Below are 24,902 nucleotides of genomic sequence, written 5' to 3' on the forward strand. Positions count from 1 at the left end.
CGAATTTGCCTTTGTTCAACGTTTTTCAAAGTAAGTAGAACAAAGATACTTAAAATGGCGATCGGCGTTGATACGTCAAAGTGGAAACCTAGGAAAATAGTAGGAACACCGGCAGCTAAGTTTAGGAATGCTCTTGCTGCTGGCATTTTAGGCTTCGGTATACTATGGGGCGCATTTTTTCAGTAAGTTAATATCTAAATAATTGAATTTCAAGTATGACTTAATCGTTGAGGTTATGTTACATGTTGTGACTTATTTACAGACTATCGAATTTTACGGATCCTATGAAAAAGGCAGCGGAAGTTCTTTACGAGGACCCCATTGAGGAAGTAGAGAGAAAAATTATGATAGCTAGTGGCATGCACGTTCGATCCGGCGATAAACTGAGACAATTGATGGAAGAAGAGAAAAGAATTGATTTACCAGACAAATAATATGAACATAGGTAGTACTGATAGGTATGTTTTGAGTCTTATTTTGTAAATAATAAACAGTAGATAAATATAATAAAGAATTGTTTTATTTGTTGCCAGCCAATGCCAAGTTGTTAGCAAATACTTTACTGGCAACACTGTTATGGATGAGAGTCTCACAGACTTTAAAGAGAAGAAAAGTTTTCAAGGACCTAAGAATGTAAAAGCTTCAGCCCCTAAACCTAGGGCCAAAAAAGCTGTGAAAAGAATCAAAGGTCAGAAAGATATCCGAATTGCATTGAAGCCAAAGAAAAACGAGCTAATTGCTTATTCTAAAGATTTTGATAATGTTTGTAAGAAATCTGGTATTGATGTTGACTCAGAGCAACTACAGCTAGCTATAGCTCTATCAAAGTCCTTGCAAGCAAGTGAATCTGCAAATGCTCCAAGCACTTCACAACCATTAAATGCACAGCAAAGAACAGGTCTTATTCGAACAACTTTAAAGGAATATGGTTTCAAAGTTCCTGAAGTTAAACCAAATATAAATAAGAAAAACAAGAAAAGAAGAAAACCATACAAATTGCTTTTAACAACTGAAGATCAGAAACAACAAATTATATCTGACAGATACACGCAACTTCTTTTTGAATTGAACAATTCAAAAACAACAAGTACAAGCAAAGATTTAGATACGTCTAGTATATTTTTATATAATATGGCAAGTAACATAGAATATGGTGATATCAAAAATGATGATGTATTTTATGTAGAAGATTTAATTGAAAAGTCACCAAATAACATGGGTTGTTTATTAAAGGATTGGTCCAATATACCAGGGAGACTTACAAGTCCGATGCAAGAGAAATCTGAGATAGTATTTTCTGAAATTGAATGCTCTCAAGATGAATTAGACATTGTTCTCAGTGGATCATTGAAATCTAGCAAAGATATTCTTAAAAGGAGAAACTTGTATAGGAGAAAAACTATTGTCTGCATTGACAATGATGTTATTGATAAAACACATGAGGTCCATGTAGGTCCTGCTAGTAGTGCATGTGATGATGAAATTTTATCTCCAGAGGTTGTAACAATTGTCTGTAATTCTAGCAACACAACAGTAACTGAAGACAATTCCACTGAAATAATAACTGTACTAGAAAAACAGTTACTTACAGTAACACAACCTTGTAGAAGTTTATCACCTGACTTATTTGATGATGATGATGATGATACAGTAGTTGAAATAGCTGAAAAAAGTCCTGTTAAATTAGTTACTAATGTTACAAAAGAAGCTAGTACCTTTATGGATCTAACAGAATGTGTAAATATTGTTTCACAAAATATCATTAATAGTGATGATGGCAAAGTAAAGAAGGCCCCTAATTTATCGCAAGGTGATGTAACTAAACGAAAATCAAATGATTTTATGGAGATGACAGATTGTGTTGGTGTATCATCACAACCAATAAAAGAAATGATAGAAGAACACATAGATTTAACAATACCTTGTATGAATAATGAAGCTTTAGAGAGAAAAAGTATATGCGTTGAAAATATACATAGTGTTGAGCACATGGATCTAACTCAGTCTTCAAACTCTAGCAATGAATCATTACCTTTTGTTCACATTAGTGGCAAAGAACGTGTACAAGAAAAATCACTAGATGATACAATAATATTGAATGATAATGATTACCAGGAAGTTAACACAGTAAAAATAAATACAGTTGCAAATGAGAATATTAATATTGTCTTAAATGATAATAGACATAAAAGCCACGCTACAGAATTAAACGCAGGCTCTGATGAAATTATAAAAATAAATTCACAAGAAAGTCTTATTGATGTACCTAAAGAGGCTTCAATAGTTGACTTGGATGCAAGCCATATAGACGATAAAGTGGAAGATAATATTGATGTCACCCAAACTTTCGTACCTAAAAATGCTTCAATACTTGACTTGGACGCAAGTAATATAGATGATAAAGTGGAAGATAATATTGATCTCACCCAAACTTCCAAATCGAACGAATCAGACATTTGTAGTCCTGTTAAAAATACACCTAATTGTATGAACAGCCTTGGTATGAGCAGTCTTGGTAAAAAAGACGATGTTTCAGTAGATTATGATGAAGCTTTAGAAAACATGAATTGTTATACAGATCATGCATACGATTTAAATTTCAATGCTGATAACAGTGTGTTAGAAGATAATAAATTAGATACATCAAAGAAAGAAGTTCAATTTCATAACAATGAAGATAATGAAGTTGTAGGACTTCCTGGATCTAGATTAAAATCATCAAATAGAGATACAGATCTCAATTTTGATATTGGTGGCATTTCTGTGATAAATGGCCTTCAGAGTTTTAATAGAGAATCAAGAAATACAATATATGAGCCTAACGGAAGTATGAGGGACAGCTTACCTATAGTTGAAATAGGAGGTACAGAACCACCACCAAAACCTAAACCACCATTTGATGAATTTCCTGATCCTGTAGACCACATGAATAGTAACTTTATTCAAGAAAGAACGAAAACTCCCACTAAAGCAGCTAATTTGCAAATAGCAGTGACTCCAAAACAATCTGAATATATTGTTAGAACAGATAACATAACTCCAATGGCAGACTATGCAGCTATGACATCACCAGAAAGAAATAGAGAATTAGACAAATATGGATTGAAACCATTTAAAAGAAAAAGAGGTAAATATCTACATATCCTCACTGCTTTTAAAAAGCTTGTACCTACCTCAAAATCAATTTCTAAGTGAATTTTAAGGGTCAATTTTGCTGACTTATTGAATTGAGATGCAAGATAATATTTAGTATCTAATTATATATCCACACACCATAGAACCTATCACAGTAAATAATTTAATCTGTGCGAGTACCTATAACAAAATCTGTCTATTTTATTTGTCGTGAGAGTTGTGGGCAACCAGTGCATGCAAGTAGCAAGTTGTTGTTCACTATGGCATTCTAAGGGAGAGGCCTTTGTTCAGCAGTGGACGTCTTCCGGCTGATGATAATGATGATGATGGTAGCAAAAAAATGCTTATCAAATTACCTACTTAAATATACTGAGTGGAAACAGGCCCTCAAATGTATGCAGAATCGGTAATTTTGTATGAAGGGTGGGCCTAATTTTGTGCCGCTGATTATATTAAATTTCATACAATAACAAAGTTTTAGGGTAACGTATAAATGAAATAAGTTTAGCGTGCATTCATGAAAGTTTTCAATTTTTGAAAAGTCTTGACATGGTAGAGTAATTAGGTACTTTTAAATGGTCAATTAAATCGAAAACGTGACAATTATTTTTCAGCAATACAACTCCTGACGCATTTGTACAATCAAACACACCCATTCGTAGAATCAGCGCAAGAATTGACCTCCCCATCCAAAAAGAGGAAACTAGAATGTCTAACTCAACCCTCTACATCAAAATCTCCCCGAAAAGTTTCAAAGTCACCGAAGAAAAGTTCTAAACCAAATACTTCTAAATCTCCAAGAAATGGTTCAGAAGGTGCTGGAAGTTTGAATGTACCGGATAAAGAAAATGATATGTTTATGGTCACCAATGAAGTGCCAACTTTAAGGGATATTGAGTGTGATGCTGATGACTGGGTTTTTCAGAAGCGAGAGAAGGCTAAGGTGAGTTACGCGACTGTTAATGCACAGAATTACAGAACCAACGTTAGTTCAGAATCTGCAGTGGGTCCGCGTGGAATACGACCCAAGCCCTCCTGCGAGCTTAGCAGAATAGAATAATGATCACACACTCACTGAAACATTATCGTAAAGTTAAAATCTCTTTAGGACCTAAGTACCCACTTCATCATCATCATCATCATCCCAGCCTATATACGTCCCACTGCTGGGCACAGGCCTCCTCTCAGAACAAGAGGGCTGGGGCCATAGTTCTCACGCGGGCCCAGTGCGGATTGGGAACTTCACACGCACCATTGAATTGCTTCGCAGGTTTGTGCAGGTTTCCTCACGATGTTTTCCTTCACCGCAAAGCTCGTGGTAAATTTCAAATGTAATTCCGCACATGAATTTCGAAAAACTGAGAGGTACGAGCCGGGGTTTGAACCCACGACACAACCCTACTACTACTGGGTGACAAGTGTCCCATGATATTTATTTAATTAATAGGCTGTTACTGGGCCAGTGAGATGCAGCTTTGGCTTCATCTGCACTTTTAACCAGGTGAGATAGGGTTCAATCACGGGTGTTTTTATGTAAAAAAAAAAAATACAAACCTTCGCATTTATAATATTAATAGGCTAAGCAAGGAACTAAGAATGTAACGTTTTTTCACAGCTTCACTCCTGCCGCGTGCCTCTCCACATCGCCTTCCACAACTTCGTGTCTTGCCGACGGCTCCTCCACGAAGCTATACTAAGATACGAACCTGTCAATATAGACGTGATACACAAGGAGTTGGTGGCGAGCGGGCACCGGTATGATCCTAAGGTAAACCTAACGTAAATTATTAAATAACTAGATGAAAACCCGGCTTCGCTCGGGTAAAATGTAGACTCATAATAATATGTTTGAAAAATTTTTTTGCCAGTAAAGACTGTCGTACTTATCGAAAATTCCCAGCCTTAATTATTATCACAAACAATTTAACGGCTAACCTACGTATCGATATTTCACCAGTAGATTTTTTAGATTCTCCTAAATCTTATTTGCCCAAATAACTACGTAGTCGGTCCCAAAGTTCTGTCACAACGACGCCCTTTGCATGTTCGATCTATTGTTAACCCCCGATAACCATATAGCAAATTTCATCTGAATAGAATCGTTTCTGAGATAAATAAATAAGCCGAACACTCAACCGTTGCCAAACAAATCTAATGACGCTAAATATTTTATCTCTTTACGTTCCTGATGAACGCAAAAGCAATCATAACTTTCGTTTAAACAGATTTTTCATATCACCCTACGTTTAAACTTGTAAACTATTTTAATAGAATAATTTTGCTTTTTTCAGGATCTCCTAAAATTCATGGACAAGAAATGCATAACGGTGAAAACAGCTGACAATGCCAAAAATAAAAATCGCTACTGAAATCTCTTGTATACCTAAAGGCTGGCACCCACTACACCAGAGCTGTGCAAAACTTACTAAGGAGCCATACATAAATTACGTCACACCGATTTTGATTTACAATTCGCTATACTCTTGACAGAGTGGTCATGATCGTCTCTTGAGGACCTGCAGTGAACATCCATGAAGAGTTTCTTTTGAAAATAGTGTGATGGTGCCTCTTGTCTTGAACACCGCGGTTCTGGTGTCCGGAGTTCGTAGTTGCCAATAAAGAACGCTGCTAAGCTAAGGCCACGGCTAAGATCGTGCTTCCACAGACCGTTGGACCACAGAAGTTTGGTTGAATATTTTTGGTTGTAAAGTCCAGCTGAGTCCTGCAATAAAAATCGTGTAAAATTGCGAGGCCGTAAAGCCGCTTGTAGACGTCCGTTTTTTTTGCCTGTCTTGCGGTGTTGTATGGCTAACAATGAATGTGTGTATATGCACCGGACACTTGCCCGGCGACTTAGCCATAGAACACTGCAAGACCGGCAAAAACCGGCCAAGAGCGTGTCGGACACGCCCAAAATAGGTTTCCGTAGCCATTACGAAAAAAATAAGTAATATTTTCTAAGGGTTTCGTATTTTATACGGAATCTTCCAAGTTTACCTATATTTTATACCTTAGTCTGCTATTTACTCTGAAACTACTAATAATTCTCAAGTAAACTTAGCCGTTATAGTTTTCCTTGAAAGTTTGATATATTTACTACTATTCTGATTTTTTTCTAAATTTTACACCCACCGGTTTAGATTTTAAAACGGGCTCGATTTTAATGAAAATTTGCACTTTAAAGTTGAATATTTTGCAAACAAATCACTGAATCGAAAAATCGTTTTAGCAACCCCCTAATGATTTTAAAAGACCTATCCAACGATACCCCACACTACAAGGTTGGATGAGAAAGAAAAAATCACCCTCACTTTACGTCTATGGGAGGTACACTAAAAATGTTTTTTTTTTTAATTTTTATTGTACCATTTTGTCGGCATAGTTTACATACATATTCGTGCAAAATTACAGCTTTCTAGCATTAATAGTCCCTGAGCAAAGCCGACGGACGGACAGACAGACAGACATGGCGAAACTATAAGGGTTCCGTTTTTGCCATTTTGGCTCCGGAACCCTAAAAAACGGTCCGTTGTCCGGTGAAACAACGGGCGTCTACAAGCGGCCTCAAGCCAACGAGTTTGTTGTGGTCAAGAGATGGCCGCATTGTAATGCAACTTGCACGATTTTTTTTGGAGGTCTAAGCTGGGCTTATGAAAGACGTTTGGTTTTTACACACGGCTACTGGTTAGAAATAGATATTTATTAATTTTATTATCTTGATGTCGACAAAATCTAGTGTTCTAGGCTGCTCCGGGGTCGATTTTTAAATGACTTCCGTAAAAATACCACTCGAAAAGTGGTTGGTATTGGCTATTGACACAACCAAGTACAGAACCAGAATGTTAAGGTCGCTCGGGACTCATCAGTTTTTTTCGTTTTCCTAAAGATCAAATGAGAAAGAAAAAGAAAACCGATCTTTTGTTTCGATTTCTGAACGACATTAGCAAGCTGGTTTAACTGTACTTAACAATTAGATTTTTGAAGCAAGCATATTTTTACATAGGTCATTTAAAAAATTGGCTGCGTATTTGGAACCTGTTAGTAATTTATAACATCATGATGTGCTAAGTTATCTCTATCATGTTGTATTATATAAAATTAAGGTTTAATTTTAAACAAGATCTAGTACTAAGATCTATGATTTTTACGGATTTATGCAATAAATTTGTTTACTGACATTATTATGTTTTATTAATTCTTACCCATACATTTACAATACAAACAGCCATGGCGGCGTCGGACTCGCACCCGCGGCTATACTTAATTATTTATTTATGGCAATAAGTACAGTTAAATTGGCATGGAAGGTAAAGGTATCATACATTTAATTAAAAAAAGTTAAGTATCATATATGCACCCATACAGGGTGCTAAATTAAAATAATAATCCAAATAGTTGCTGGTTCATAAAGTTGGGATGCGTGATTAAATAAAATTTGTTGATTATCATTTCATTACCATTTATTATCACTAGGTATTATATAAATTGTTACATCAAATAGGTTTATCATAGTCAGTCTTATTTCTACAACTATATTAACCGAAAACTTATATTATAGTGACTACTATAACAATAAAAGATCATTTTCAAAGAATCTGTTTTATACAATAGAACAACAGTTCATAAATATTGCAATCGGTCGAAGATACGGTAGTAGAAATACATACACTCATGTGTTGTTTGATTATGACAAAGTTTATTATGTCAGCGACTGTTTATTTATTTGTAACTTGGAAATAGGTTGGCTGACTAAATCTAGGGCATTCAGATTTAAAAAATAAATAAAAGTCTTTACAACTATGGTTGTGCCACACTTGGCAAGGGAAAATAAGTTTCTGAGTTTGATAGATAAAAGATATTTTCTATCTACCGTATCTCCTACAAAAACCTTAATTATTTATTGCATTACGATAAAAATATTAATTATATATATAAACATAAATTTAAATTAAAAAGTCAATTCACTGGATGATTTAAGTATCCGATATAACAACCTCAGTTATCATAGGTTTTAGCGTAAACGTACCTACATTATTTTAACAATTCTAACAGAAATTTTCTTCTTCGATCCTCGATTCGAAGCTAATCAGAAACGGCGGTTATTTCTCATGTTCTGACAGAAATTTCTGATAATGTGCGCCTAGGTTTTTATACTCCAGTTAGAAATTCGAACTACACATCGTGTCATTCAGACCATTCAGATTCATTTAAAACTTGGGAGTAGACACCCTGTTTTATAAACTCATTCAAATCATCTTTTTATGTAAATTAAATCATAATTTTAACATGTTACCCGGGTAAACGTCATTTTTTCAACAAGCCAGCTTGTTCAATGACTTGTCTCATGGCGTTACTGATGTGGCGAAATCTGTCTGGTCCAAGTTGGATACCACCGTACCTGCAAAAGTATGCATGAATTTAGAATGTGACCAAAGAATCGTTACAGCATGGACGGCAAATAAAAAAATTGGATTGGCAACACATTTCACAGATAAAAAAAATTGTGCTTAGTTATGCTAAGTGGGGCCCAATTTGTACAACAATGTTTTTTTAAATGTTCCTTGAATGTTTCTATCTCTCTCAGTCAGTAATAATTAACGGTTGTAAAGGGGAAAAGACTACCTATAGAAACAATTGAATCTGATACATATTTGTGTCATTGGAAATCTACTTCTGTTGCTTCTCATGAAGAGGACATTAACAACATATTTGATTAATTAAAGAAGTCAACGTACCATCTTGATATAACAACTAGTGTGTTCTTTTGATCCAATATCTGAATCAGCTTCATCATCCGCCCCCCGGCGTGCGCCTCCCCATCTTCGTCGCAATCCTGGAGTATTGTTGTCCCTTTGTCGGTCTTACGCTCAATACGATAAGCATACATGTTATGTGTAGCATTCATTATCTTCTTGTTCTCCTTTAGTTTTTGGAGGACCACACTGAAAAAATAAAAAAAGAGTTAGGAAACTGGTCAATCATAGTTAAGTATAGCTCGTTGCCATGGCAATGCCTCCTGTGTCTAAATTCATCAAAAGTTAGGAGTTGTGGTATGGGGAATGTAGTCAGCAATCAAAACATTTAATAAAAAAATCGAGGGGTGACTGCAACTCTGTTTGTTATCTCTATATGCTTATACTGTTGAACTGATTTAGATGGAATTTGGCATGAACATACATTAGGAGACCTTAGGAAGGACATATGATAGTTTTTGTCCCAAAATATTGCAGTTCTGTCTGGGAGGTATAAACTAATTTTCCGGAGACACAGTCGCAGGCAAAAGCTAGTAGAAATAGAATTTGATCTGACGCAGATTTGCGTTAGCGGGTGACAACTGATTTGAAGTAAAATAAGAAGTCGTTCTTTTCAAATAACTTACTTGACTTCCTCCAAACTTTTGACGACAGCTAAATGTCCTTGGAAAATGCTTTTTCGATCCACTATTACTTCTCCGTGAATTATTTCTGGACATGGCACATTCTGAAAATTATAATTATTTGATTTGATTGTCTACTAATAATACTGAAGATAAAAAAACCGGGCAAGTGCGATTCGGACTCGCGACCCCGAGGGTTCCGTACACATTTATAGGTATGTAAGTAAATGGGAATAGTGCCTTGAAGATATATCTCGCTTTTTCAGTGATTTAATACATTCAGTGTAAGCAGAGCCCTACTCGCAAAATGTATGCAGTGTGGGGTCAGATTATATTGGTCATTGATATTTACAGACAGACATAAAAAATCAAAATTTTTAGACTTTTGGTTGTGTTATAATAGCTACCTTCATACCAAATTTCAAGATTCTGAGTTCACGGGAATAGTACCCTGTGGGTTTTGATTCCCTAGCGAGTTTCGAAAATTTGTGGAAATTTGCAGCATAAATGGCTGCATCTTGTGATTGCGTTGGCTTAGAAGTTTGATTTTTTCACAGCTTAAAGGGACAGTAGACCTCAGTATTTGATATAAATTTCAGCTTGATACCTTCACGCGTTCCTGAGTAAAAAGGGTCTTGACAGACAGACAGACAGACAGATGGACAAAAAGTGATCCTATAAGGGTTCCATTTTATTGAGGTACGGAACCCTAAAAAAGATAAAATAATAATAAAATTACAACTAAGTTGGTTTCAAGAACACAAAAGATAATGTTATAAAAAATCGTCAGTATAAATCAGAAAAAAAGAAAAAACTTTACTACTATACCAATTCTAATCACATAACAAAAAAAATCATAAATGCTAAATCAAATAATTAATCTCTTGGACAAATAAAACAAAGATGATACAAAAAACTTTTTTTATCCATTTCTTTAGTTATTTTTTTTATTGTGTGAATTTATTGCTAAATGTATGTCTGTTACGCTTACCTGTGACAAGTTTTGCACAACATCAGGACTTCGTCGATCCTGCTTCTGTTTTATTTCTTTTTTTTCAGGCTTCATCGTCAATAATATTTCTCTGACTTTTTCTACCCATTGGTAAATTACTGTTTCTCCTATGCATTCCCTGTAATAGACAGTAAGTTTTTTAACTTTTAAACAATTACGAGAAGTAAACTTGGACTTGGGATTATTGTTATTTCTCATGGCATAATAATAATTAGGCCAATCATTCTCACTGGGCACTCAGGGCACATGCTGAGGGCCCTACAAACAATGGGCTCCCTTGTGGTTACAACAATCCACTTTTGAAAAAAAAAAATACTTTTGAGTCCCCATCATTCTAAAATGCTCAGAGCCTGCTATAGGTTAAAGTGTGCCAAGCAAGATTGCCTTCAACAAGCTCTACTTTAATGACTGCCAGTGATCATGATGCTATATCAAAATATTGGGAGCTTCGTAAATAGACTTCCAAAACAAAATATGTCTAGTATTATTTTAACTGTAAAATAATACAAGTTATTTTAGACAAAATACTTCTGGTAAATCTCAGTCAGTCAGTCAGTCAGTCAGTCAGTCAGTCTCAGATCTTGACATGTAAGAACATGCAGGCAATGCACTGAAATAATGTAAAGTAAATGGTGCAATTGTTGATATTTTTATTAACATTACTGGTGGAAATTTTGTTTGTGTGTGAAACATATGATCACAGTTATTCAAAATAAATACATTAATAAAAAATATGTAGTTTAAAGTTGTCTAGACAGTCTGTGAAAAATTACCACGCGAATGAACTTAGTATGTGTGTGGGACTGGTAGTGGAACCTTTCGCCCACTTGCTTCTATAATGGTAAAAATAGTGAAATTCTAATTTCTAAAATAAGTATACTTACAGATAAACGTCGTTCAGTGCCTGATGTAGCTTGACCTTCTCCTTCCTATCCATCCAGGGCGCAGACAGCTCAAATTTCGGCGGAGACTTGCTCGGATATTCGGGTGGCATTGTAACGTACAACAGAGCTTCCTGTTGATTTTCCACAACTCGGATCCTGAAGGTCCTCGTAACGTCACTCTCTGTGCTCCAATCATCCCCATAAATAGAACTTAAAGCCTCAATTTCCTCGTCCTAAAAAAAATAACACAATACAGATTCGCAGTTCACACTAACATACGAAATGGTTTCTAGTCAATAGCTTACTTGTTTAATTATGTTGTCTGAAAACATGTTGATTTAGTGATTGATTTTTGTTTTAATTAATTATTTAATGCTTACGGAGACGAGCTTACTGATTTTATGAAATTTCGTTCGAGCGTAATGTAACATGTAACTTCACTAAACTAACCACTGTCAATGTCAGACAGAACAGATGTCACGTTTGACACTCCGCTTAGCTTTTTTTGTATTTTTCTGTCTAGGAATGGACAAGGGAATTAGGGTCATTCATATAAACATAAAATATAATAAAAACCGGCCAAGAGCGTGTCGTTCACGCCCAGGATAGGGCTCCTTAGCCATTACGAAAAAATCAAATAATAAGTTTCTAAGGATTTCGTATTGTGTATTTACAGAATCTTGCAAGTTTAGGTTTATTTTATACCTTAGGCTGCTATTTATTCTTAAACTACTAATAGTTCTCAAGCAATCTTAGCCGCTATAGTTTTCCTTGTTATTTTGATATAGGTACTTACTACCATCTTGAATTTTTTAAATTTTTTCCACCCAACGGTTTGGATTTTAGAGGGGGGACGCTCGATTTTAATGAAAATTTGCACTTTCAAGTTAAACAAAACAAATTCGAAAAATCGTCTTAGCAAACCCCTAATGGTTTTAAAGAACCTATCCAACAATACCCCACACTATAGGGTTGGATGAGAAAAAAAAACCACCCCCACTTTACGTCTATGGGAGGTACCCTAAAATTTTTTTTTTTAATTTTTGATTGTTCCATTTTGTCGGCATAGTTACATATATATTCGTGCAAAATTACATCTTTCTAGCATTGATAGTCCTTGAGCAAAGCCGCGGACGGACAGACAGACAGACAGACATGGCGAAACTACAAGGGTTCCGTTTTTGCCATTTTGGCTCCGGAACCCTAATAAAAACAGTCTTTAAGTAAAAGTTCTTTCAACTAAAATCTACTTTTAGTTACCGAATTGACTTAAAAAACTATAAGAACAATGGGTGATAAATTCAAGTAATATAAATAATGTAGGTATTGAAACTGTAGCTCACCTGTTCCCGTATTCCGGAATCCGGATGCTTCTTTATATTTTCAACTTTAATTATTTTCATTTTGGCAGACTTGCTTCGTACTCGCGGAAGGTTCGGATGCGACTAAGGTCCTGTCACTCCCAACTGTTTTCACAGTATGAATGTCTCTGCCAAAAATCGCCCTTTTAAATCACATTTTGTTGTGCTATGAATTATTCCAAATTAATATTGTAATTAACGAAATATGATTTTGCGACACTAACAAGACACCATGGATTTTAAATGGTAATTATGCACTTACTTGCGTCAATAAGGTAATTGTCATATTAGCTGATGCAGGAATGCAGTTAAGTACCTTAACTCAGTGACTTTAACTGATTTTGTAATTAACATAATCGAAAATTAAAAGTATCTATGATATTGTTACAATAATTTAAAGTAAACATGGATTTAGTGAATATAAGTCGGGGAAGCTGTTTTATGATTCTTAGAAAAATAACTAAAAATGTAAATAATAGGTAAAAACTAAGCAATAGTTTATTGATTTTGACAGAGTACGCTAATAAAATAATCGAATCAAATTAAAAAACGGTTGGTACGATTTTATTGAAACATAGCTAAGATAAGAACAACCGTAAGGAAACTCGCTTTCACAAAAAAAACGCATTGAAATCGGTCCATCCATTTGAGAGCTACAAGCCTACAATGCCACAGACAGACGGACGTTGGTTGGCTAAAACTTATAAAACCCCTCTTTTCCCGCCGGGGGTTAAAAGAAGTAAAAAGTGCCTATGGTCTAGCTTTGATTACCTACCTTGAATATTCGTCGTTTTTCCTTGGTAACAAGTATTTTTGACAAGGAAATATTCGTTAAAATTCGTTTATCGCAATCCCGCGGGAACTGCAATTTTCCGGGATAAAAACTATCATATGTCATGTCTAGAGTCATCGATTTATTTACTGTGTATACTACCTATTGGCACACAGCAGTTTGTTTGCCAAGTTCATATATATTTTTCCATCTCACTTATAATATTATTAATAGTAATCTGTTTTACATAAGGAACAGTAATATCATACTGATTCTGAAAGTCTACATTGAATTATTGTCTATTCATAACAGCATTGTATCGTAATGTTAAGTACTGTACAAGTTCAAATTTTCGTATTGTCCTCTGTTCGTATTAAATAGTGTTCATCACGAAGAAGTTTCGTAGTAGCGGTTTATTTTTTTCTAATTCGTACGTTAAGGCTGTTTGTTATTTTTATAAGGTTTTTACAAAAATAACTTTGAAGTACTCCAAGAAATAAGTAATGATTTTAGATGAAGTCGTTAATTTTAACGACAAATTTTAATAACCACGGAGACGCGGTTGTAACTAATTTATTTTAAAAAAAATATACTCTAAGTTGAAATTAAAATACAGCGAAGAAATATTGATGCAACGGAAAAAGTCAAAAAAAGCTCGTGCGCTTATGCGAAGATTTTAAATTCAGACGCTGACTAAGTACATGAAGAAATCGTGTTGATTGTACGACCAAGTTATTTAATTTTAGCGAAAACATTTTTCGGAACCACGGTGTTATTTTTAACCCCCGACGCAAAAAGAGGGGTGTTATAAGTTTGACCGCTATGTCTGTCTGTCTGTCTGTATAGCTCCATATGTATGTATGGAAACTGTAAACTCTTTTTGTACAAAATACAGGAAACAAAATACAATTGACAAACTTTGAGATACCTACATGTACAAAGACAAAAAAAAAACAACGGATACAAATGTACTAGTTTTAGTTTTTTAAATTTTACATGGATATTGGGGCATGCAGTCGGGAAAATCCGGGACGTTTGAGAAAGAAGGACCCAGGTAGTGCCGGACTGTCACCGGCTAAAAAACCCAGCTGCACATCCTCAACTCCCTGAAGCTTACTACGGGGAGGAGAGGGCAGAGTCTTGCTTCAGCTGGAAAGCCGGGATGGAGCATACATTCTCCCGTTAGGTTCTATGGGGAGTTTGGGTCGTATTTTTTGTATATATCATTAGTTTCTTCCTTGACCGACCATCACCCTTTTGTTTACAATCCAAGCTTAGGAATTTAGGGTTTGGGGATTTTCTGACGTATGCAATTACTTGTGAGATCTAACTTCCAACATTTCACATTTGTCTGTTGAAGTTTGTAGTGAATAAGAGCTGCCTTTTTTGCCCTTCGATGGAAGGGTCGATCATTTTATTTGATACCATCTTTTAGGTGGGAATACCCTTCTGCCGTGGTGGTCTAGTGGTTTGAAAGCCGTGGTGGTCTAGTGGTTTGACCTATCGCCTCTCAAGCAGAGGGTCGTGGGTTCAAACCCCGGCTCGCACCTCTGAGTTTTTCGAAATTCATGTGCGGAATTACATTTGAAATTTATCACGAGCTTTGCGGTGAAGGAAAACATCGTGAGGAAACCTGCACAAACCTGCGAAGCAATTTAATGGTGCGTGTGAAGTTCCCAATCCGCACTGGGCCCGCGTGGGAACTATGGCCCAAGCCCTCTTGTTCTGAGAGGAGGCCTGTGCCCAACAGTGGGACGTATATAGGCTGGGATGATGACCCTTCTGCCTGATTCTTTTGGCATGTTGTGTTTGGTCGCTAGTAAATAGATGGTAATTACTAAAGTAACAAACAATATCGTAATTGACATTTGAATATGACATTAACGATTCCTCGCTCACTGTAATCGAAGTTAATGTACTTCGGATGTGCGTTATTATTAAACGGGTATTTAATTAAAATTAACCCATTAATCTATAGTAGTGTACTTATATGTATTTTTAAGTATGTATTGGTTTCTTTAGACCTCTCTGCTGCCCAAATGCTTGACACCATGCTCATTTCTGAAGCATCTAAGCACCAAAATTTTCCTTATCTTTTGTTTAAAAACTTACGACCTAACAAACTCTGAAAAGTCAACTGTTATTTCAAAGTTCAATGACTTTAAAAAAAGCTTCACTGATTTTGATCAAACACAGCTAAGAACCACCGTAAAAAAAAGCTCTTACGTAAAAAACCGCATCGAAATCAGTCCATCCATTTGAGACCTACGATGCCACAGACAGACAGACATAGGGTCAACCATAAAACACCCCTCTTGTTTCAACCCCCGACGCAAAAAGATGGATGTTATAAATTTGACCGGTGTGTCTGTGAGTGTGTCTGTCTGCGGCACCGTAGCTCTTAAACGGGTGGACTGATTTAAATGCGGTTTTTTTTATTTGAAAGCAGGTTTTATAGCGATGGTTCTTAGACATGTTTCATCAAAATTGGTTTAGCCGTTTTTGATATATTGAACTTTGAAGAGACAAAGTCGGGGGTTTTCCAACTTTTTGTAGGTTATTTACTTCAGGGGTTAAAAATCGTATGCATTCACGATAAGTTTGACATATACTCGTATGTTCAAAGAGAAGTGAAAATCTGTCAAGGCATAGGCAATTCAAAGCAAATTGTATGAAATTACTTAGTTTCCGTTAAAAATTTCCATAATACATCTATTAGAGTTCCTATTTGCATACACCAACGATTACCCACGGGCAGTACGAAAGTGTGTAATTATTCAACGGTGATTTAAATACGGTATTTGACTATTTTTTATTGATTTTAGAAATAAAAGCTTATCAATACGAGCTATCGAAAGGAAAAACTATTTTTAACCTATGTTTAAGTATAATGCAAGGAAGGTTTGAAAAAGAATAGGCAGAGAAATAGTGAGTGTATGCGTGTGTTTGTACGTTAGTTACTCTTTCACATTATAACGGCAAAACGAATGTAGTTAGGTACGTGGATGTCTGGGAGACATAAAGCTACTTTTTATCCCGATATTCATAAGAGGAATAAAATTTCGAAATCTCAACCACTGAGTTTAGAACTCGCGCGGGAAGTTTAGTTAGAAAAGAAAAACGTTAATCTTACTAACTGCACGATAGTAACCAATAGCTATCTGAATCCGGTAGGTTTGGTCCTGCACGTATCCCGGGCCGAATAGCCCTAATTGTAGTTGAGTTAATTATTATACTTAGCCATAAGGCAGCCTATACTAGCCTGATGCATCCATATCATTGTTCACTTCTGTTATATCTTCAAAGTACTTATTAATGGCAGTTTATAAAAAAACTTAAAAATGAGGGTAAAATAGGGTTGTAAAGAATAGACCAAATTAAAATAGCGTTCATTAAATATTTGGTTTATTGTGCTGTTCAATTAAACGACTATTCAATGTGTCCTTACGCGATCTATGCAGTTATGGGTTATGAACAAATATGTAAAATGCTATTAAGTTAAGGATCGATCACACTGCTACGGGCGTTTTGAAAAAAAGTGTACCTTTTTTTTTGAATATTTGGAAATAATATGGTTAATCAAGAACACAATCGATTCCAATAGTTTAAAAACATTGTCCCAAAAAAATTTACAGTTTTGCGACGTTTTCTTCATACACTCAGTATGGGCGTGGCAAAACTGACTCAAATTTTATATGGAATAAAAACCGGCCAAGAGCGTGTCGCACACGCCCAAAATAGGGTTCCGTAGCCATTACGAAAAAATTAAGTAATATTTTTCTAAGGATTTTAAATTTTATACGGAATCTTCCAAGTTTAGGTAAGTATATTTTAATACCTTAGGCTGCTATTTGCTCTTAAACTACTAGTAATTCTCAAGCAAACTTAGCCGTTTTCTTTGAAAGTTTGATATACTTACTGCCATTCTGAATTTTTTAAAAAATTTCCACCTACCGGTTTAGATTTTAGAGATTTTAGAGGGGGGGGGGCGCTCGATTTTAATGAAAATTTGCACTTTAAAGTTGAAAACTTTGCAAACATACACTAAATCGAAAAATCGTCTTAACAAACCCCTAATAGTTTTAAAAGACCTATCCAACGATACCCCACACTATACTTGGGTTATAATTGGGTTGGATGAGAAAAAAAAATCACCCCCACTTTACGTCTATGGGAGGTATCCAATAAAAATATTTTTTTACTATACCATTTTGTCGGCATAGTTTACATATATATATCCGTGCAAAATTACAGCTTTCTAGAATTTGTAGTCCCTGAGCAAAGCCGCGGACAGACAGACAGACAGACATGGCGAAACTATAAGGGTTCCGTTTTTGCCATTTTGACTCCGGAACCCTAAAAATGGGGACATTTTTTTAAACGATCGGAATCGACCCGCAACTCTCACGATATCGTCCGTCCACCTTGCCAACGCTTCGCCTCCCGGTTCGTAGTAGCCACTCGAGGACTTTTCCGGCTGTGCAAAAGACGAAAGAGGACCATGAGTATTACGCGGCCCAAATAATGACCGTAGGTAGGAACTTATAATTCGTAAACTGTACTCGACTATTTTCTGTCAAAATAGTCTGATATCGTAAATATTTACACTGTCTAGGATACGTCACATATATTTATTTATTTATTTTAAAATAATTACTCATTAAACTCGTCCGTCATAATCTTAGTTTACGTTGCATCAGCGTATTTTGCGCACAGGTGTGGTCAATCCTTTAATTCGGCACAATTAACAATATAAACACTAGGTATTCCTTTTTGTAACAGGTTTGAATTTTTTTACTAATACAAGATTGATCAAATATTAACATTTTGATGGAAACTACTTACTTATATTTTTTTAAGGTCACTATGATTATTACTATTATATACTACCACTAGAACTATTTTTTTACAATATCACAGAATCATATATTACATGGTTACACTATTTTTATTTAATATTTCTATTAACTTACAATTATAATATATTAATTACAAAGAAGATAGTAACAACGTTATTAAGCAAGATTCTTATTTAAAAAATAACTTATTTTTATTTACTGGAATGTAAAATTACAACATGCGTTACATTTATTTACATTCTTGAGAAAAAGTAATTTAGCTATGTTATTTACTACTACAGAAAACCACAGAACAAATAAAAATATTAAGAGGGAAACCCACTAGCTCGTTTGCCATCCAATCGAAAAAAAATTTCGCAGGTTTTAATGATTTTTGTATGTACACCCCAATTAAATTTACACGATTTAGACATTCGGCCCCAGTGACACGCGTCTGTGACTTTTTAGTTCTTACTCCTATGCCAGTGACACGTATTTGTGACTGCTATGGGATATGCGTAGGCATAGCGCGTAATTAAGAGCTTAGTGGATTGTCTCATTCAGCCCTTACGCTATGCCAACCTTTAGGAGGTACGAATTCTGTTGACACACATGCGTGTCACTGGCGCATAGGAGTAAGTGTACCTAACACAAAGTTTTGATCACAAACGTTGTGTTAGTGGTATACTTTGTCTATGGTGTAGGTACCTACACTGGCACCGGAATGTGTTACGTCTGAGACTTTTTTTAGTTCTTACTTCTATACCAGTGACACGTATTTGTGACTGCTGTGTGATATGCGTAGGCATAGAGTAAGAGCTTGGATGATATCGTTGCCGGGGCCGAACGTGTTAATGTCATGTGCTATTGCTACTTCTCTTATTATTTGTTCTGTGTTTACTACAGTTACCTACAGGCGCCGCAAACAAATACAAGAAACAATGCTTTAGCTATTAGCTCATATACGTACATTATTTGCTTAAAACGAGGTCACATCGAATATGGACATAATTGTTACTCAGGATGACATGAGTACTTAAATAATCTCTTCTTGAATATGGCAACTTCTTAGTTTCGTATTTTTCTAAGTGTTTAATTTCTAGCGACTGACTATTTTATTTTGTTACACTTTCATTTTCATTATTACGGCATACTTATTGATGTACTTATGACCAAAAAACATTGACAATTGAAAAGGCTCCAATGACATTTTTATACAAGGTGTTACACACATCTCTCTGTAAAATGTTGGTCGACAAAATAATGTTTCCATACATTGAGATCTATGTTACGGCACGTCAAATGCGTACGAATAACCGCATTTTTAATCAAAAATACCAATGTACGAGTGTTCAGTCAATCAGGGGTGTTTGACGGGAAAAATATCGCTAGATGGCGTTAGTATTGTGAGGTCTTTTAGACGTTGCAGTCTTGTTTGCGGTACCACAAATGTCAAAGTTGTCCAAATGGCCCTCACGAAACTTTAGCGCCAAATGGCCTGTTCCGAAAACCCTCACTGACCTAACCATCTGCTGAAAAAATAGTTTACAAGTCTTACAATTACGTTATATAGACTACACTCATACACTGTGATTTGAATTTCGTTTCTCCGAATTAGCAAATAGTTCCATCAAGTGATTTTAACTTCAGTTTCCCGCTTTAATTTCCGATCCAGTGGACTCCGTGAAGCAATCGTTCGAGCTCTGCCCAGAACAGTAACTGGCAGGTGAACTTCGATTACTTGAGTCCTTCTCCCTTCCATACTCTATCATGCTCCCACTCGGCTGTCTAAGAAAATTCTGGAACACCACCGGATTCGAATTGACCATTTTATCAGGCTTCTTTAAAAGCTCTTCAATCGAATATGGATTTTTCTTCTTTTCTTTCTCGTGTGGCGTTTTTCGATCTTCTTCTATTTCTGGCCGGTCGGTGCTATCATCGCTGGCTTCTACAGAAATGTGCTCTGAATGCTCAGATTTTACTTCGTCTGGATTTATTCTTGTAAGGAGCTCGTTCTGAAGACTGATGGCGTAAGGGGAGAAGTTTTTGGAATCTGGGTGGTACGGTACCATGATTCTTTGCCATGGGGATATGGGGTATGGTTTAAGGAGGCCCTGGGCTTGCACTTGGTTGGCCAATAGCCAGGAGGTGGCTAGTCGTCTGTCGTAGAGTGGTTCGGAAGGCTGCGGTGGGGGGATCCTGACGGCGGTGTGAGCGAAGTATGGCGGGTTCTGTTGGGATGGCATAGATGTTGGTAGGGACTTCAGGGACATGTAGTCGATGACGTTTTGCGGTGGCTCCGATTGCGAGTACGATTCTGAAAAAAAAAATATTTTCAAGATGTATTAAAAAGTACGCGAATCGTGGAATATAGAAGAAGAAAAAACCGGAAACAAATAATTGGCTATTAAAACAGTATTTAACATAATTATGTAAATGAGAATAACATGATTAATAGTCATTTAAATTAAATGTATTTTCCAAGTGAACTTTTTAAAATAATTGACGTTGAAAGTTAAATCAGAAAACTCATTAATTTCCTATTTGCAATATGACCTAACTATTTTATGTGTATTAAACCAGTATTCAAATTAAAAGAGTTTAAAATATTTCCTGTATCAAATACTAGCTGTTGCCCGTGATTTTGTCTGCGAAGCATTCGTAAATTATTCATCATCATGCAAAATATACGTCTCACTGCTGGGGCACAGGCCCCCTCTCACAATGAGAGGGCTTGGGCCGCAGTTCCCTCACGGGCCCCGTCTGAATTGGGAACTTCACAGACATCATTGAATTGCTTCACAGGTTTGCGCAGATTTCCTCACGATGTTTTCTCTCATCGTAAAGCTCGTGGTAGCCCAAAAAAAAATCATTTAAGTCGTTCAAACCAGAAAAGGAAGCAAGTCAGAAATCCCAACGATAGATGTAGTTTTCTTATTTAGAACTAAGTAAATATACCTACTCGTTTCGACTGTAACGTATAGTACAAAAACAATTGTCAACATTTACGAGCTCCAACGTCACTTCAATCGTCTTAGCTTTAACGTCTCGGCCCATATTTAACTTGTTAAGTTGATAGATTTACTCAGTCTTAGTGTCCATCGGTGCTCTGGTTATGGCAGTCGTAAATGTAAAGTTCTACGTTTAGAAAGGCCCCGTATTGTTGTCTGTGTGTGCATTCTGTGTCAATAATATAAGTTACAAGTAAATAAAATATGCAGCGGGTGGTGCGAGGAATTCTAAATCTGGCCGCTAATGACATAAAATTCAAGATGGCTGCTCCTGGGACAGTAATCAGCCTCACAAGTTTACTTTGAGTTTCAAAAGATTGTAGAGATTTGTTACCTAAATAGACTCATTATCATCAAAATTGCCTAGGGATATTTTTATTTGTTAGTTCTTTCCTCAAAAGCATAAATTCCTTGTAGCGATTCACCGAATAGTATTTCACCTCGATCGTGCATTTATACTCCATTTGTTCTAACATGATTCAAATGACACATGATTGATTATGTGAAATTCTTGTAGTAAAGCAAGCAGCAAAGCTTGTGTTAACTAATAAATTTTTATAGATTTTTAAACACAAGACACATATATAATGCTTGCAAAAATGAAAAACTGCTGATTGTTCGAATATTTGAACTCAAATTCGCTAGCAATTGTTAAGTTACTCATAGGCGCTGTGGTCTATTACTTTCTTTAATGTACGCCTTTACAATGTGGTTTCAATAGGCCGCAATTGCTAGAGGCGAGGGTTATCGGTAAAAATAAAAGCGGTAAAATAAACGGACTTTTATTAATTTGCAAGATTGAATGTTCGGGAGCAGTGAATTTCTTGTTTGATATAGCTATTTTTTTTTACAGACATGGCGCTGAGATTGATCGAGAGGTAGAAGAGCCTTTCAACCGTCGAATGATATTATTTTGTTTTATTTTAATTTATTCATACGAAAAGGTTTCTGACATTATTCCTCTGTTGACTCTACAGTTACAAAATATATTTTTTTATATAAAAACGTACCTATCCTATGTCACCCGGAGCATAATAACGAATCGATTGACACCTTATTTATTAAAATCGGACGAGTAGTCTAGATGCTACGGTGGAACATACGTAAATACAAACATACATAGACTGCTAAAATCATTACTCTTCCTTTGGTTTTGCCGTAGTCGAGTAATAAGAATGCGTGAAATATGTTAGTGTTGCTATGTTTGCTTTACTTGACGGCGAAATTACTCTCGTAGTGTCACAACGTGCTGGCATATTAAGGCTAGGTTCCACAAAAAGGCCTCGATTTTGACATAATCGTAAGATCTATGTACCCAAATGGTTGTCTGGAAGAGATCGCTTTTAAGCGATAAGACCGCCTATTGTCTACCCTGAATGTAATGTGTAATACCGGGTGTGGCCTTTAATATGAGCAAAAAATTAAAACATAGATCGTCCTCGTCAAACTGAACAACATTAGTTCAGCGACTTTTAAAAATAATGGAATCTTTGAATTTTCCTTTTTTCATGCAAATTAAATACTGCTATCAATGTACGCCATCCTAGAACACAACTGACATTGCCTGTCACGCTACAAACATCAAGCATTTTGCTTTACATTGCTTCTTCAAATAAACATGTGTGATAAAAATTAAAAAACTAATTATTTTTAAAAGTCGCTGAACATTGTTCAGTTTGAGGAGAATGGTTTGTTTTAATTATTTGCTCATATTACAGGCCACACCCGGTATATAGATTTTTTGTATTGATTTGTGGTGTGCAATAAAGAATATTTGTATGGTATTGTATTGTTTTACTGTCAAATGAGTATTTTGTTGCTACTTATCAAAATTAGAATATTTTTTGTGCAGCTATGTATTCATGATTAAACTATAAATCAACCAACAAATTAATCAAAGTTACAAACTTTCACATTTATAATTATTAGTCCCACTTGCTGTAAACACATAAATCTCGAGTTAGCGTTAAGCCCAGTTTAGTAGTGTCAATTTGTATGGAACTGTCAAGCTTAAGCGTGGATTAATACTAAATCTAGATTTATTTTTTCCTGCAAGACGGCCTTAGTCACGTAAATTGACCTGTGATATTTTATTTATTAGTATAAGTAGTTAAATTTGTTATATATACAGTTATTTTCACTATACGAAGGAAATTAAAAATTTTGAGCACAAATCCCATTGTTTGTATCACTTTCATTTTAGGTAGGTACAGCTCGATTCAAATGTTAACTTAAAACTTAAAGCAAAATTTATTAACTATCCGCGAGAAAGTAACAGCAGCTGAAGAACATCTTGCTGTTATTTAACTGCATTTTTTCCGTATTTTCATTTCACCTATCGGTTTATTTTTGTCACTTTCTTTAACCTCTTCGTATTTGTTTCCGTATGAAATGGCTGGCTGATTGGGATCTCTTTTAAGTGATAAGAATGCCTGTTAACAACAGTCTGTGAACAAGGTATAATTGTTTAATAAGTCATGATTCATTTTACTCTTTTGATTTGTTGTGTCGAGTAAAGAAAATTTGTTTTGTCAACGAATATTTCTCATTCGCTTGCTGTTTAAAAAATCCCGCAGCGCGTATACATTTTCTCCTTAAGATGACAAATACAGAAAGTTGTCGTTTAGTTTACGACGTGTCTTTGGATTTTACAGGCTCTCGAGCTAGAGTTAATTATTGGTCGTCTGCTGCGTTGTCTCGTTACTTTGTTTGCATTGCTTAGATTTCGCACTGTTCATTATTTATAGGAATATCATTTTATTTAGCTTTAACCAAAGGAAATGTATTTATTACAACTCTTTAAGGTAAAAACGCATGTAAATGAAGTGATAGCAAGAAAAACAGATGTACAGTCAAGGAATTTAATTCATGGTCCACCATGGAACCTTTTCAAAGGACTTTCCTTGTTAATTAATGCGATGTCACTGACGTTTACTGTGAAATGGTTCCATGGTGGCCAATGAATTAAACTCCTTGACCGTACAAAGGCGAACTCATAGTGTCAAACAGTTAAAATGGTGAAAACGACGTACATACCATAAGAAAGACAGAAATATATTTGACTAGGTACTTCTATCTCATTCTTACCGAGATTAGTTAAAGTAGAACAAATTGAGATACCCGTTCAAGAGGCAATCCTCTTTGAAAACCATATAAGTCAATAGTATAATGAGCGTATTTTTTCCCAAATTCACGAAATGACGTAAAATAAAATCATATTAATTGTTTGCATTTGATCGATTATGTGAGTTAAAATTGGTTTTTGGAGTCTTTTTATATTTTTTATTTCAACTTCAAATTTTGTTACTTTTTTACGGTCATCCCGTAAAACCCATATCGAAAATACAAACTGAAACATAGATGCACAGAAAAACCAGAAAAATAGACCAGCGCTGGGAATCGAACCCTGAGGTCCTCGGCATTCCGTGACACGTGTTATACCGTAAAAGAAAAAAAAATGGAGTTGATATAAAAAATGCACAAAAACTCCAAAAACCAATCTTAATTTGATTG

General features: G+C 35.5%; 4 protein-coding genes across 5 annotated transcripts in view; 2 read left to right on the forward strand and 2 right to left on the reverse strand.

Annotated features, from left to right (window-relative positions):
• Positions 1 to 32: 32 nt before the first annotated feature.
• On the forward strand, positions 33 to 524 carry LOC141440558 (uncharacterized). The gene is made up of 2 exons (XM_074105108.1): positions 33 to 182; positions 263 to 524. Exons 1-2 carry the CDS (start codon positions 55 to 57, stop codon positions 432 to 434), a joined length of 300 nt encoding a protein of 99 aa, XP_073961209.1. The 5' UTR covers positions 33 to 54; the 3' UTR covers positions 435 to 524.
• On the forward strand, positions 367 to 7,304 carry mus312 (mutagen-sensitive 312). The gene is made up of 5 exons (XM_074105110.1): positions 367 to 458; positions 534 to 3,127; positions 3,750 to 4,078; positions 4,751 to 4,903; positions 5,427 to 7,304. Exons 1-5 carry the CDS (start codon positions 436 to 438, stop codon positions 5,502 to 5,504), a joined length of 3,177 nt encoding a protein of 1,058 aa, XP_073961211.1. The 5' UTR covers positions 367 to 435; the 3' UTR covers positions 5,505 to 7,304.
• Positions 7,305 to 7,577: 273 nt separating this feature from the next.
• On the reverse strand, positions 7,578 to 12,871 carry LOC141440560 (protein IMPACT-B-like). Of its 2 annotated transcripts, none has more exons than XM_074105111.1 (6): positions 12,751 to 12,871; positions 11,408 to 11,640; positions 10,503 to 10,641; positions 9,515 to 9,615; positions 8,871 to 9,077; positions 7,578 to 8,533 (listed from the first exon to the last, which is right to left on the reverse strand). In XM_074105111.1, the coding sequence occupies exons 1-6, from the start codon at positions 12,808 to 12,810 to the stop codon at positions 8,440 to 8,442; spliced, it is 834 nt and encodes a 277-aa protein (XP_073961212.1). In that variant the 5' UTR covers positions 12,811 to 12,871; the 3' UTR covers positions 7,578 to 8,439. The 2 variants fall into 2 exon arrangements, with proteins under 2 accessions (XP_073961212.1, XP_073961213.1); XM_074105112.1 differs by lacking the exon at positions 12,751 to 12,871 and adding an exon at positions 11,713 to 11,854.
• Positions 12,872 to 17,514: 4,643 nt separating this feature from the next.
• The window catches only part of Poxn (paired box pox-neuro), a 71,265-nt gene continuing 63,877 nt past the window's right edge, over positions 17,515 to 24,902 (reverse strand). Inside the window, exon 5 of the mRNA XM_074104579.1 lies at positions 17,515 to 20,695. Within this exon, the coding sequence (XP_073960680.1) occupies positions 20,025 to 20,695 (671 nt within the window). The 3' untranslated portion in view covers positions 17,515 to 20,024. The remainder of the gene's footprint in view (positions 20,696 to 24,902) is intronic.

This window comes from Choristoneura fumiferana, chromosome 22 (genome assembly GCF_025370935.1).
Source record: "Choristoneura fumiferana chromosome 22, NRCan_CFum_1, whole genome shotgun sequence".
NCBI lineage: Eukaryota > Metazoa > Arthropoda > Insecta > Lepidoptera > Tortricidae > Choristoneura > Choristoneura fumiferana.